Source organism: Colias philodice, chromosome 1, assembly GCF_061535455.1.
Source record: "Colias philodice isolate Cphi_HAF_F1 chromosome 1, ilColPhil1 Martin Lab GWU primary, whole genome shotgun sequence".
NCBI lineage: Eukaryota > Metazoa > Arthropoda > Insecta > Lepidoptera > Pieridae > Colias > Colias philodice.
Window position 1 is genome coordinate 4,216,530 of NC_143086.1, and position 15,864 is coordinate 4,232,393.

At 33.3% G+C, this 15,864-nt stretch overlaps 1 protein-coding gene across 1 annotated transcript in view; it reads right to left on the reverse strand.

Annotated features, from left to right (window-relative positions):
• Positions 1 to 435: 435 nt before the first annotated feature.
• LOC149491093 (uncharacterized) overlaps positions 436 to 15,864 on the reverse strand; it is a 35,389-nt gene continuing 19,960 nt past the window's right edge. The window contains exons 4-6 of the mRNA XM_089706974.1: positions 6,720 to 6,950; positions 6,388 to 6,522; positions 436 to 1,912 (exon numbers count right to left, since the gene is read on the reverse strand). Of these exons, the coding sequence (XP_089563100.1) occupies positions 1,115 to 1,912; positions 6,388 to 6,522; positions 6,720 to 6,950 (1,164 nt within the window). The 3' untranslated portion in view covers positions 436 to 1,114. The remainder of the gene's footprint in view (positions 1,913 to 6,387; positions 6,523 to 6,719; positions 6,951 to 15,864) is intronic.

The following is a 15,864-nucleotide window of genomic DNA, read 5'->3' on the forward strand; positions in this document are numbered from 1 at the left end:
ATATTTGTTTTACAAACATTAACGTTGCTTTATACATATATATATATATATATAGGAGCTCATAATTTGGGATCAATTAATTTATAATTTTTACAATGTTTAGTTATATAATTAACATCTTTACTTAGCGTCTTAGAGTCAATAATAATACAGGTCATTAGATTATTTTATTTGTTACAATATAATACAATAATAATATTATAGTACCTAGTACCTACATAATATAATATGTTACAGTCATTTTTTTATCAGAATTCATAATGTGTCATAACTATTACTGTGTACATACGATCGATTAAAATAGTACTGGTATAATATTTAATATAGTACAATATAAAATAATACATTGATATATAATTTTTTTTACATATTATAATTATTAATTATTAACGTTACATCTATGACTAGAATAAATACAGTTTCTCTAAACATTTAGTTTGATTATAGTGTAAATATATATACATTTATATTATTTTACACTTTTTTAGGAATAAAACAAAAATTGCAAAGGGATATGGCAAAGATATGTAAGTAATTAAATAACGTGGTCGCTAGAACTACAAGATATCTGATATGTAAATAATTCTTCTAGTCCACTGAAATGTTAAATTTTGTGGCCTTTCCCAGAAGAAGCTTTTTTTATGTAGACCCGCCCGGTATAGAATGGAATAAGTTATAAACTTATAAACATTAAACAAGTAGATTTTTTCTCAATATGCATAAAAGGTCTTTCCGAAAGGACGGCTCACGGCTGGCATTTTTGGAGTGCTATAAAACAAACAAAAATTAAAATAAGGGTCTGATGTCATTTGCAGCAAAGTTCAATTTTCAAGATAGCGCCCGCAAGACAAGGTCACCCCCTACATATAAAACAATTACTCAGAAACGCAACCGTCAATGTAACATTTCTATGGACTACAGGTTATAAAATATAAACAATTTGGTATAATTTTGGCATCGTTAACAAAATGAACTAACATAACTTAAAATAAACAATATTGAAAGATTAAAACAATCTTCACAAACAATAATCAACAAATTATAAATTATTATTTTCTAAAAGGTACTGGACTCAAAGTTTTCTAGATTTTCAAATTTACAAGACAGTGAACGTTTACTTGGTTGTGTGTCTTGTCCTCTGCGAGCGCAGAGCTGCCATCAGATCGCTCCGATTCGGGACCTTTTCGCTGGTTGAGCGTGTGATCGGAGCTCCCGGAGCGAGTTGACTGGGGCCTGGAACGCTGAGAGTGGCTCCGGAGGGTCCGGCCTGTGGCTCAGCAACTTCAGCAGTGCTCTCAGAGGGGCTCACGGGCACTATCAAACGGACGCGGCCGTCTTGACCGGTTGCAGTCAAGGTCCCACTGTGGGATAGCGGCCTTATGAATGGCCCCGCAATTTCCGAGCTGCTTGAATCGGAAGATGAACTAGAAGAACTAGATGTGTCGCTGGAACTGGACAGCGAACTTTGCGAGTTCCCAAGGCTCATGGCTTGAGCCATGGCTTCTATTTCATCAGCTGTCTTGTTCTTCAGCAAGCTAGAAATATCAGAGTTGCTGAGATGACTTTTCAACGGTGGGATGTTCGGAAACGCGTTGGTGTTTTGATAGAAGAGCTGACCCTTAGCTTTAGTATCTTTATCGTTGCAAACCATAATATCTTTGAATTTCGATATCAAATAAGACTGTATTTGCTCGTTGGACATTGATCCAAAGTTGGGAGCCGAGCTGGGGCCGGCACGCTTCTCAGGCGAATCTATATTCAAGCAGTATTGATTCGGATCAAACTCATCGTCGTCTGAATCCTGGCTCACTTTAGCGCTCTTCGTAAAGAAGTCGATGAGGTCATCTTCATTCCTTGCTGAATTTCCATTACACGATCCTTCCGCTTTTGACCCTTTGTGGGCTCCAGAGGTCTTGGCCTAGAGATTTTGAAATAATTACAGGATATGTATGGGTACATTGTTCGTCTTAAAAATATGTGCTTATTCAGATTGAATTAAACCTTATTCAATCACTAAACAAACCATTAAAAATAACCTATAGAGTTATATCTTATAAATGTATGTCGAATGTTTTGGTTCAGTTTGGTTTATTTCAATACTGAATTACTATATAAATTATTACAACTAACATTGACAAGAACGACGTCATTCACAACTAAACTAAATACTCCAGTCAGTCAAGACAGTCAATTCATAATAATTCCAAAAGTTTTCAAACTTCGGTCAAGTGAATGGTACATTGGGACGACAATAAATCTTCTTTTGCAACCTTGTCCGCAGTCCGGAACATTATTAAAATTTCAATTAAACTAATTTTTGCTGTATGGTCGTGAAAAAAAAATCCAAAAGTTCTACAAACTTGGGGAAGTTTTCCATATAATATTTCATATCACGTATTAAATTTGCAACCAATCTCAGTGTACGGAACATTTTTTGTTATTGAATATTAATGTTCTTTTTATTAAACTGAATGAAAACGTTCCAAAAGTTGACACAGAGTTTTGGAATTTTTTTCACGACCATACAGCAAAAAGTAATTTAATTGCAATTTTAACAATGTTCCGGACTGCGGACAAGGTTGCAAAATGAGATTTATTGTCGTCCCAATGTACCATTCACTTGACCGAAGTTTGAAAACTTTTGGAATTATTGTTAAATTTTCGATTTCGAATGTCGATACTGACTGGAGTAAAAGCTGAGCAAACGTATTTTTAGTGAAATTAAGTAATTTCAAAACAATGACATTTGCTTTGCTTTTACATGTAATCAAAATAAAATAATAATAAACATTAGATGCAATTAAAATAACACACACAGCAAACAACAAATGGATTAACAAAATAATTAATGATAAGGTTATGGCAGAAAACAAAAAAAAAACAGGCACAAAATCATTGGAAATATAAATTGCATCATACGAAGTTTTATAAAAACGTTATTCGCATCATAAAATACTTTTTTTACACCGAATAACATTAGTTAACTGAAATAAAAAAAGGAAATTTTGAAACAGGCTAAAAAGCCTGAGAAAAATCTCCAAATCATCGTTTGTCGACACCTCAAAACGGTTTTTCGAAACCATTTTAACATGGTTTGCCCAAATAAAATGTTTGATTTTTTTCACGTATCCACGAGGACATTGTTGGCATTAAGTTGTTTTAAATATCAACGTCTTAAATATCAACAATATCAACGTGTAGATTGCAGGATAGTAAAAAAAAACATTCTTTAAATAAAATAATAGTGACGAAATACAAAAGGATTTAAAGAAAATCCTCAAATAAAATAGTTACGAAATATAAAATAGTCTACTTGATAAGTTGAAAATGGCGTAAATTAGAGATAAGGCTCTTAAAAATACGTGCGATAGCTCATTTGATTCGGAATGACGTCTAGAAAAATGTATCGGAAATGTTTATTAGCACACAAAAAATTGCAAAAGTTATAGGCAAATTAAGTTTCAAAAAAATAGGTATTTCGTTTATTGTTAATAACTCCGAAATTATTAACATTTCAGAAATTTTGAAAAAAGATTCTTAAAGAGGAGGAAATTTCCAACGAAAATCTTCCGACTCCCGGAATTCTATCTCCATTATTTATAATTTTAATTTAACGCTGAAAATAGCCCTCCGCGCGGCATTTTTAGTTAGCGCGCGCGGCTTCAAAACCGAGCACGTCACACTAATTATTTTTTTTAAGGTATTAAATATTAATTTAAAAAATTAAAAAAATTATGGTGTATTCCGAACACTTCAAAGAATTTGCTCCCGTTGGAAATTTTACTTAAAGTTAATTTTTCAACAAATTAGACAAATGTTAACTAACGAAATTTTTTCGAACTTCCGTCCTTATTGCACATTAAAAAAAATGTTTAAATCATTGTCGGTAAAATTTTTCACTTCGTGGAGCCCTTCATATAAATATACTTAACAAGATCGCGCCATAAAAGTTTAAAAAATTTTATTACTTTGTTTATAATAATTTTTTCAAGTTAAGTAAATTGATCAAAAAACTAGAAATTTCTAGTTTTTTGTTAACTTGAAAAAATTATTATAAACAAAGTATTAACATTTTTTAAACTTTTATGGCGCGATCTTGTTAAGTATATTTATATGAAGGGCTCCACGAAGTGAAAAATTTTACCGACAATGATTTAAACATTTTTTTTAATGTGCAATAAGGACGGAAGTTCGAAAAAATTTCGTTAGTTAACATTTGTCTAATTTGTTGAAAAATTAACTTTAAGTAAAATTTCCAACGGGAGCAAATTCTTTGAAGTGTTCGGAATACACCATAATTTTTTTAATTTTTTAAATTAATTTAATTTAAAATAATTAGTGTGACGTGCTCGGTTTTGAAGCCGCGCGCGCTATCTAAAAATGCCGCGCGGAGGCCTATTTTCAGCGTTAAATTAAAATTATAAATAATGGAGATAGAATTCCGCGAGTCGGAAGATTTTCGTTGGAAATTTCCTCCTCTTTAAGAATCTTTTTTCAAAATTTCTGAAATGTTAATAATTTCGGAGTTATTAACAATAAACGAAATACCTATTTTTTTGAAACTTAATTTGCCTATAACTTTTGCAATTTTTTGTGTGCTAATAAACATTTCCGATACATTTTTCTAGACGTCATTCCGAATCAAATGAGCTATCGCACCTATTTTTAAGAGCCTTATCTCTAGTTTACGCCATTTTCAACTTATCAAGTAGACTAAAAAGAAGCACATGCAAATGAATTACATGAAATTTTATTAAATATCTGTCTGACCAGAAACATTTTATTATAATTTTCAATTTGAATTATGTTTCAGTAACTTTGAAATGTGGCAATTACGTTTGTTTTTTCAGTGAAACTTCTTTAGGCGCGTTGAGAGTAAAATTTCAGGTCGCGTCATGGCAATAACGTCACGTCATGGCAATACCACCTCGTTATGGCAATACCGTCACGTCATCAAGGCGATGATTTAGATATCTTTGAATCTTGCCAAAGAAGTTACACTTCTGACACGAATGCTTGGCACACACGTTCTTTTTTTAAATATCTGGTCAGGCTTTGACTTTATGTAAAGTCCACAGTCGTGATAATAAAATGTATCCACTGTAATTTTGTAGTTTAAACACGATTCACTCTTATTATTATTTTTTCAGATTTAACACACGACTGAGACCTTTCTCTATAAGCATAAGCGTAAATTAGTTAATTTTTAAACGGAATTGTTTATAAATTCAATCCTATTCATGACATTCGTGAAAGTGGTCGTAAAATAAATAAAAGACAAATTATATTTGCAACCGTATGTAAAAATGATAAACATGTTATTATTACATTACTATAAACAACAAAAATTTTCCTTGTAAAAATTGAACCTTTTATAAGGCAAACTTGACAACCCTATGTGAAGAAACTTTAACACATTTAACAACCACTTTCACTTTATTTTATATCAAAGAAAGAGATTATAAATAGGCACATCCAACCAAGCTTAAATCGATTGCTGAGGTGGGATTGTAGATGACATCTAATGTAAGCCCACTCCGACTAGTACGCTGCCGTCGTACGAGAGAAGGGCACATCTAGCATTTTGGTGAAACTGAGATAATTGGGTTTAAAGTTTTTACCATATTTTGCTTCATAGCGTAGAAACCCATTGCTTAATAGAAAATAAAATTGATGAAATATATGCGTGAAGTATTATATATTTTACTTTTTAGTTTTAATATATAATTAATTATTTAATAAATTTAAATTTTCCCTTTCAAATTAAAAAAAAATATTTATAAAATATCACTTACTACAAAGAAAAGGCATAATTGACTGTAGGCACAACTGGCGCGTTTCGACCGAACCCCCCTCCTTTCCTCACCCCTAATCGCAAATAGTTAAAAGAAAAGGCACAACTCGTTATTTGTGCCTTTTATACGTTAATTAATTGAAACATGCAAGGATCTTTTATTAAGTAGACAGGGCACATCTGGCATTTGAGCCTTTTCTTTGTGTTATGTTGTAGATGTGCCTTTTGAAAGTAGTTTTTAGTAAAAATCTGTATGAAGTAAAGTCACATCTACGTATGAAGATGCCTTTCATTGTAATGGTAAGTAAATGTGCCTTTTAAATTACATACAACGAAAATATTTGTGTCATTTGTGCCTTTTTATAAATTTTTATCTCTGGATTCCTCGGAGATAAAATTCTACAAAAAATTGAGCAGATGCGCCTTTTTTTTTCTGATTCCAAATATATAACTCAATTTTGCAAAAAATGTTAGTTGTGCCCTTTTTTCTTGCGACGGCAGTACGGTCAACCGGAAAGGTTTACTATACGCGGACGCGAATAAATCCCACCTCATGATCGAACTTATGTACTTTAAAATGTTTCAATAAATACCTGTGGCAGAAGTGTGAGCTGCTCTGCGTTGATTGGTCGAGGCGATCCCTTCTCGCTCTCCTGTAAATGATCAAGTAAGCCCGCAATGTGGTCCAAGAGCTCCCTGTTGTGGACTATCAGTTGATGGGTGCGGGTCTAGAATAAATAAATAAATATTACAGGACAATTTTGGATTGGATTTGGATGTGGATTATGGCATAAGACCTCATTTATATAAATAAAAATGAGAATGATATTTTTTTTTTTACTTTTTTGGTAAGGCACAAGGAAGGTTCTTCTGGAGACAAAATATTAATATTATTTTTGAGTTTGAGTTTATATGATAATCGTACCTGAGCCTCACACCGAGCCGCCTGTTCTGCAGCAAGCTGATCACGCAACAGCATGAGTTGCGCGACAGCTGCCTGTGTCTGCTGCGACTGCTGCTCCAGCCTCTCCTTCAGCAGCTTCAGTTGGTGCTGGGCGCTGAGCGGGGTGGTAGCGTCATCTGGCAATGGCGGCAGCTCTTTGACCTTTGTGATGCACTCTGGCAGGTCGGGCAAAGTCGGGCTTTGCGGGGGCAGCTGTGGATGTAAAGGTGATTCAGTAGTTTAGGAATACGAACAATTTTTGCGACAGTCAATTAAATCTTAATTAAATAAACGACCAAATGACCAAATTTACCCCGGCAATTGTCGGAAAATGAAAATAAATTCCGACTTTGTGGACCACCATTTTTGTACGGCATCTGTGTCATACTATTTCAATACTGCTTTTAAACCATTATTCCGCAACGTCGTACAAAAATCATGGAAACAAGGAGAATAAATCTCTACCTACACTTTCGAATTCTCATTTGCACTCAGTTGGACAGCTTACAAGTGAGGGCATAGTGCTGAATCTTATTATTTTATGCTCTTATATCATTCTAAATAGGTCACCTGGTGGTTCAAACTTCAAATGACCCATATTTTTTTCAACATGGGCCTGTAGTCCATTACTAAAAAAGTCGTCGTGTTTTGTCCTTTTCCATTGCAAGTATTATTCATCTTCACACGTTTTTACTCAGAATAAAGCTAATCAATCAGCACAACTACGTATTTAGTTACAATAAATAACGGAATGAAAATCAGACCGTTACAATTAACTCGGAGTAAACAACAGAAAACCGTAACAAGAAACTCAAAAGATCGTTAACTAAGTTATAATTGAGTCAGTCAAAATTTTATCAGAAAACTTGTTGTTTTCTTTAGTTACGGAGGGGTAATACCTTGTAATGTATATTGTTACAGACCAAGAATTTTGTAAAAAGAAGGTTACTGGCCTTTTTAGACTAATAAAAATATATGGAACGTTACGATTACGATTACGATTACTTACGATTTTGTCTGATTTTATCGATATAGTTATTTAACATAGTTTTGCATATTAATTACACGGTTGATAAAATGTATAAATTTTTTTGTATTTAACAGTATCTATCACATTATCCCATACAGTCCTTGCTAATATTGTAAACAGAAAAGATATTGTTTATTGTCTATATTTCTAATGGATAAAACCAAAATACGAAACAAAGAATATTTTGAACATCTTTAATCATTTTTAGGTATTAAACTATCCTATGACCCTTTCCCTTCTTTCACAGATTTTAAAATTATGTCCTCAATTTAGAAATAATTGTAAGTACTTAATGCTTTTATATTGTATACTTGCTATTTAACCTGAACCTAAACATTAATTAACCCTCTGTCCACAAAAGACAAACTTGTCTAGATATATTAAGCGAGCGATTACCCCTAATGGAACGGTTAGACCGACATCGATTCGATCAGCCATTGACATTGATTAACGTTGACAAGATCCGTTTACCACAAAACGTAGATTGGAACGCATTCATCAGGTAAATGGCCGACAAACAGTTTGTGAAGGCAACTGTTAAGGTATTTGAAACAGTGGTAAAATATAAATACATATAGAGACACATCGCGACCGATATTCGACAAAAGATAGATATGCGTGAATTTAATTTTAAATTGAAAGTTCCGTAGCATAAGGTTTATTTTACAAGCAGTTAATTATAATAGCAAGAGCCCAAGAAAGACAAGAGCCAAAGATTAGACCTTCGTTATTTTATAAAAGCTGGAAGTTTATCTATGTGTATGTCTCCAACATAGGTAAGAATTATAATATGATGTAATCAGAGGTAATTTTAACAATGATATACTCAGGAACGTTTGGCAAGTTATACTGGAACCATGAACGTCTTATGGCTGGCGTCCACTAGGCGGATCGGGCCGGGCCGCATCGCAACGCAAAAATACGCCGGCCTATGTTTTGTATGAAACATCGTCCATTAGCGACGGATCGGGTCGGGGCGGGCCGCAACGCATTGGCGGATATCGCTTCGCAGGCGGATTTCTGCCGGCGGTGCGCTGCGGCCCGGCCCGCCCCGACCCGTCTAGTGGACGCAGGCAGGCGGATGTGAGCGGCGAGCGTCTGTTAAATAAAATCCGCCTAGGCGGTCCGCCGCGCCCCGCTACAGGTGGACGCAGGAGCAAACAGCGCGTCCATTAGAGACGGCCCGTTGCGATGCGGCCCGGCCCGATCCGCCTCTAATGGACGCCTAGCATTAAATGTATTTCAACGGGGAAATAGCTTAACAATTAATAGCAATGTCGAATGATATAGCAATTTCTCGGTGTAATATCTGAAAGGGGATAATGCTGTGATGTATCCTCTATTACCTGACCTAGTGAAACGTGTACTACAAAGGACCAAATATCTTAAGAGGGAATATAGCTATTCATATTAGATTTATGAACAAGGAAATGGATTTTGTAACCAATTTTACTATAATATAGAAAGGTATATCGAAGCGCTTTCAATTTAAAATAGCGGTGTACTTTATAAACAAACTGCTAGGGTATAATAGATTTTTTAATACTTTGAGCTGTTACTTCTTACAGCGCAAGATATTGCACTATACTATAATAGAGTCTCTGAGTTTTGATGTTATTATACTTAATTGAAGTTCTATATCGAAGCGAAACTCTATCAAAAAAAAGTGTGTGCGTGTAACCTTTACGCGCGATTGAAGTAAAACTTCTTTGGCGTTGACGACATATATCACTGAAATGATTAAATATTAACTTAAATAAATAAATATTATATTATAATTTAATTATATTTATTATTCATGTGCTTTACAAAGATTATTTAAATGTTATATTAATATTATTCATTCGAAACAGGTAATTGAATGTCATCATAATTTCTTACGTACGAAATTATAGGTTTGTGGTAACTATAATGTGAAACATAAATTTTACTCTCTAAATTTGCTACTTTTCTTGAAAATACAGCATCTATCGTTGTACCGAAACGCGTTGTTGAATGAAGTCGAGAAGTATTCATAGATAAATCAAATTTTTCTTCTAAAAAATCAATTAACGGCTGAGATTCCTGAGAGCGAAAATTAACATTAAAATCTCCAGTTAGAATCATCGGTAATTCATGATAATTACTATTTAAAAGTCGAGAACCTTCAATTGTGAAATGAAGTAATTGCTGATGAATAAATTTTATGATATTTGTCAGGCTAGTATTTGTAGAAATATAAATAACAACGATAATCACAGGTTGGTCATTCGTATTAACACATCGAACCAAGGCGATGTCACCAATTTGTGAAACCTCATCGGAAATTTGTGATAATATAGTTGGTGAAATATTTTGAATTGGTGTTACATTGTTCAGTGTATCTGTAGATGAATGATATACAGCTACTCCACCAGCAGTTGAGTTGGGTCGTTTGTATTGGGTAACGCAATAAAAATTTTCAATAAGAATTTGTTCGTCATTTTTCATCCAAGTTTCGGAAAATAACAGCAATGTGGACCTTTTTAATACTTTATCATTCAGATCAGAAACATGAGCACGTAAACTTTGGCAGTTGAAGGAAAATAGTGTAATGTTACTCTCATTTACAAGGTTATATAATTCTTCCTGTTGTGTTATTAGGCGAGAATTTGAAAGTCTTTCAAATTCACACTGTAAATCAACTATTCCCCCTGGACGCTTTCTTCCATGATAAAATTTGTTGTCATCGGTGTTTGAGACAATGAACAATCCATTTATATCAGTTACTCGTGATAATGCTACTTAAAACAGCTGCTGACTGTGACTTTTATTGTATTCATAAACGATTTGATCAAAAGTACCACCTTGAGACTTATGTATTGTAAGCGCACAAGCAGATACTAATGGAAAGTGATTTCTCTTTGCAAATATTTCTTTTCAGATTTGTCTTATTTCTATTCATTGGTACAGATGACGATCTTCGTAAAATTGGGACTGCTGTTCTACTAATGTTTAGAGTTTGAATATGATGGGCAGCTTTTTTCCTAATTTTCTCTCCTATCTTACCAGGAAACTCAAGCCATAAGCGTATGATGTTATCACTGTCATCACGTTCAATATACACTAACTTTCCAACACAACCGTTGGCTAAGCCATCAGATACATCAATATTGGTTGTAATAATGTAAAATTTGTTAAGAACTAATATGATTTCATAAGGCGATCCTCCTGTATCAATAACTGACATTTTATGAAATTGTTGGCGTACATATGCTTCTTGTTCAACTGAATGACAACCTATATACATATCTGTTGCTATGGATACTACTTTGTCTTCAGCAATATTTAAAATAGATTGATTATAATCCGCAACATGTTTATTTTTATTTTTAATTTACTTATTTTAAAAGTAATAAATAAACAAGTAAGTATATTTAGAGATTTTCAAAAAATTTTGCAATTTAAAATAATGTTTTTAAAACTGTTGAATTTTTCATTCACTTTGCTATTCACAATTGATCCGTTTGAAAATTTGAAAATAAATAATCCTAATTGATTATGATATTTGCCACTAGCTGACGTATAAGTCAAGAAGCGTGTAGTATATATGACATATACTTACAACCAATCAGAATTATTATTTTTAAATGGCGGAAACTACGCAGACTATAGTAAGCGTTACTTCCGTCAGAAAATAAATCTGAGTTACTCCCTAGTCGCGCCTAAAGAAGTTTTACTTCAATAACGTTGGTTCTAAGAAAACATTATCCAGAAACCCTCAATAATATTATCGTCCCATTTCTACATGGGGAGTGTTACATAATAAAAATATCGAGTTTCTGGCAGGTATATTCGTGCCAAAAATATTTGTTTTATTTACCTGACATACAATATTTGCATAGCAAAGCGGATCGGACCCTATACATTCTTTGTGTGAGCTGAAACTTTGGTCTTTGCATAATGACAAACCGTCGAATGCTTGTGATTTGCATCTAGCGTCTTTTCAAATGCAAATAGTTTCTGAAAGGGTTCGTAAAATTTTAGCATAATTTGGCGGAATTGAAGGAATTTATTTTTCAATCTGTGCAACCTCCCTTTATTCCTAAAAGTTTAAAGGTTGGTACCGCAATAGGTTCTGTCTATAGTGTGAGGCTTTCTCTGATGCTTACATATTACATCCATAAAATATAAAAGTTTTATTGATACTGACTTCAACGCAAGGAAAAAAATATAGCTAATAATAATCCTACCCAATCTTTATAATATCTAGTACACCCAAAAAAATTATAAGAAGACTTGTACCCATTTTTCACAAAACACACGGAATCAGGAACTATGCGGGTTTTCCTTTGACTATACGTAAGCGGAACCGCGAGCGAATATCTCTAGTATAAAGTGCATCACACACGGTGAAGATACTATAATATATTTTTATGTTAAGATTCTCTAATATAAAATATTACAGTATCTTAAGGTCCGTCCGTAAGGTCTATCCGGTATCAGCGTTCTGACCATCATTTATCTTTTTGTCATTGCGTACTAAGACCCCTTTTTTTTTTTTTTTTTTAGTGGGGAAATCTTGCATAGATACCCACCGCCCACGGCCTCCGGGGAAGAGGCCGTGGGTTATGTCGGATTCCTACCGACCAAAACCCGTCTGTGTTCCGTCAAGCCGCATCAACAACGGGGCCACGGGTATGTGTAGAATTCATCCGTGACGTGTAGAACCGCCATCCTGTTACAAATGACCCGAAATTTTGTGTCAGTATCTCCCGCCCTATAGATGTCTTATCGCTTGGTATTTTAAGATATTGAAGGTTAAATATATATTATCTTCGTCGTGTGTTATGGCTCATAGGATTTGTATGGCGAGCGATAATCGGAAATATGCTCTATGATAATATATACAGTGAAACCTGGTTAAGTGAGACATCAAGGGACCTGCAATGTCGTTTCACTTATAGAGGTATTCCACTTACCCAGTGTCTCAGATATACAGGTATAAATAAATATCTGTCTCATTTACAGAGGGGTGATAACGATTGTAGGTTTCGTTTTGACATTTTTCAAATAAACATCTGTATGATAGTAAAGCGAAACTAAAACTGAAGGTAATTGAAGCTCAAAATTTGTACTTACGTACTTGGAATTACGTGTGGAATTTGTGGGTTGAATAAGAATGAGTAAACAAACAATGTTATCTCAGTTACAGAGGTTTATGCATATAAAATTTACTTGCTGTCTCAGTTATAGAGGTAACTATGATGATAAATCGAAAGAACAAATCCCAGATATAGAGGTTTACCTCGTCCCACTAACAGAGGTAATTCAGTGCCAAAGTGTTGGGACCTCAGCATGAGTTCCAGTTATGGAGGTTTCTCACTTATCCAGGTCCCACTTAACCAAGTTTCACTGTATTTTACATTATCTTCACCGTGTGTAATGCGCTTTAGATATACTGGTTGCACTCTTTCCTATTATATTTATTTTAAATACAACTTCAAAGAATATCCTAATCGAAGGTAGTATTTAGAAGTTGTTTATAAACAATTTATCAATTACCAAGCACTGGTTTTTATCGCTCTTGTCAATTCAATCACATTCAATTTTAAATGCGTAATTCATCGAATTAGATTATTATGAAACTATCTGATTTAACAGAGTTGGACTGTTAAAATAATTATATGTAATAATCTTATTTATAACATCAAAAAAATCGAAAATCGTATAGTATGTGTATAATTTAACATTGCTTGTAGTTAAAAGTTACAAAGAAAAATAATAAATTAAATTCATACAATTAAATATAGGTAGTTATAAATTTAAGCTGCACTTTAAAACTTTTTTGTATGATCGCCAAGATACATTATAAATAAATTAAAGGTGTTCTAGGATTGCAGCAATCCCTGTTTAATTATTATTTCAGTTACCTGTATCTTTCGGTATTTCAGCAGGAATTATAATTTATTTATGATCTTAAGGTTGGTTACATAATTTATATTTTATTGACGAATATTTTTATTTTTTAAGTCCTACCCTGTCTGTTTACTGATTAGTTCAAATCCCACTTCCTAGAGAGTGTTACGTCAAGATTGGTTGAGCCAAAAGTTCTTACTCCCAATGATATTATTATAGATTTGATTTATTATTATACTTCTCTAGATTCGATGTGGGAGAGCGTTATTATGAGTATATTCTATTTTCAGTTTTGATATTGTTTCTATTTTTATTAAGTGGAAATTGTATAAATGCCACGATCGAATATATTGTATATGATACCATCTCAATTTATTATGACGTGTGAGGTAAGACTGTATTTTTCTTTAATCAAGAAAAGAAAAATAATCTTAATAACTTTTGAAATGTAAAAATATCGATTACTCAGGTTTTAACTTCTAGAATTTAATGGACAAAAGAAGTTAGGTAATCACGTAAATACAGTGTGTCCGGACATGACATACCGATATTTGAAGGGGCTATTCTCCAGGTATTTTTATCGACAATTCAACCCCTCTACAGTCCCCTACCTCACCCCCCTCAAAATGGCTTTCGAATTTTTTAAAGTATGTTTCATCACTCTTATCAATTAAATTTGTTTAGTGGTCCCTAGAATAACTTGTTATTGTTCAAATAAAACCAAATTTAGTATTTTGTGACACTCACTTTCGAAGTTATTACAATTTTCATAAATTCACTATCCGAATTGATAGGTTTGCCATTTTGAGGGGGGTGAGGTAGGGGACTGTAGAGGGGTTGAATTGTCGATAAAAATACCTGGAGAATAGCCCCTTCAAATATCGGTATGTCATGTCCGGACACACTGTATAGTAAAATCTCCAATTGTAAGATGAATGGCAAGCATAGAATAATTATTATATATCGAAACTGTTTAATTTATTTCTCGTCAATTCTATGAACAAGTCTTTGATTTATACTGAAAAGAATATCATGGGCTTCTTTTTAATAATTAATGTCCCTTCAGTGGAGCGACAAAGTGATTTTTACGACGGCTATTAATATTCCACAATGACGTAAATTCTGTGGCTTCAATAATCCTCTTTACCGTTTATTAATTGATTTCATTTTTCAATTTTTCCAGAGGGGAAAATGATTATTCTTCACTTCCAAAAACACATAAATTACTTTAATATTCGTTTATTTTTGCGGCATCTTATTATTAGGTTTATTATTGGCGCCTCGTATTAATCTTTTTCGTGGAAGCTATATTGGGTTAAATTTATTGTACAATGGAATTATATATATCACTAGCGACCCGCCCCGGCTTCGCACGGGTGCAATGGCGGCCGGCCGGTACCGCTGCAAACGCTACGTCCCGCAATTTTTAAATCTGTAATATCTTCGAAAATATTCACTTAAATCATACGGTGTAAAGGGCCATATAGATCTATTATTAAATGAACAATGTATTCAAGGTATTTAATTGGTTAAGGATTAATGCTGTATTGGTTAAAATCGCTTCGAAAATTAACCATTATTTGTCGTAAAAAGTAAATGACAAAAAAAAATTATTGTGGGTTATCCATAAGAGATAGACATATACCATCGCGGACTTTTCTATAGACCTTTTCAATGTGTACAATACTTAGTACATTATTTTGATAAAATTCGTAGGGTTCAGCCTGCGTTTGCAATGCAAGCGGAAAAAATGTAATTATTTACGACATCACATTAGAAACCTCAAAAATAACAGTACTTCTCCACTATTTTATGGATGTTTTTATACATATAAACCTTCCTCTTGAATCACTCTATCTATTAAAAAAAACCGCATCAAAATCCGTTGCGTAGTTTCAAAGATTTAAGCGTACAAAGGGACATAGGGAAATAGGGACAGAGAAAGCGACTTTGTTTTATACTATGTAGTGATGATGATGATTATCGTACTATTCTTTATGAAAAATAATCTATATCCAACTAAGATTTACACTAACTATTGTGTCATATTTATATGCAGGATCATAATATACCTATTGTAGTACCTACATACATCAAAAACTTAGAAAAATAGCTGATATATTATGTCGAAATTTGTAAAAGGTCTTAATCACTTAGTCGGATTCAACTGAATACATATGTGTGGAAAAATATTCATAGACAAATAGTTTGTTCTAAACA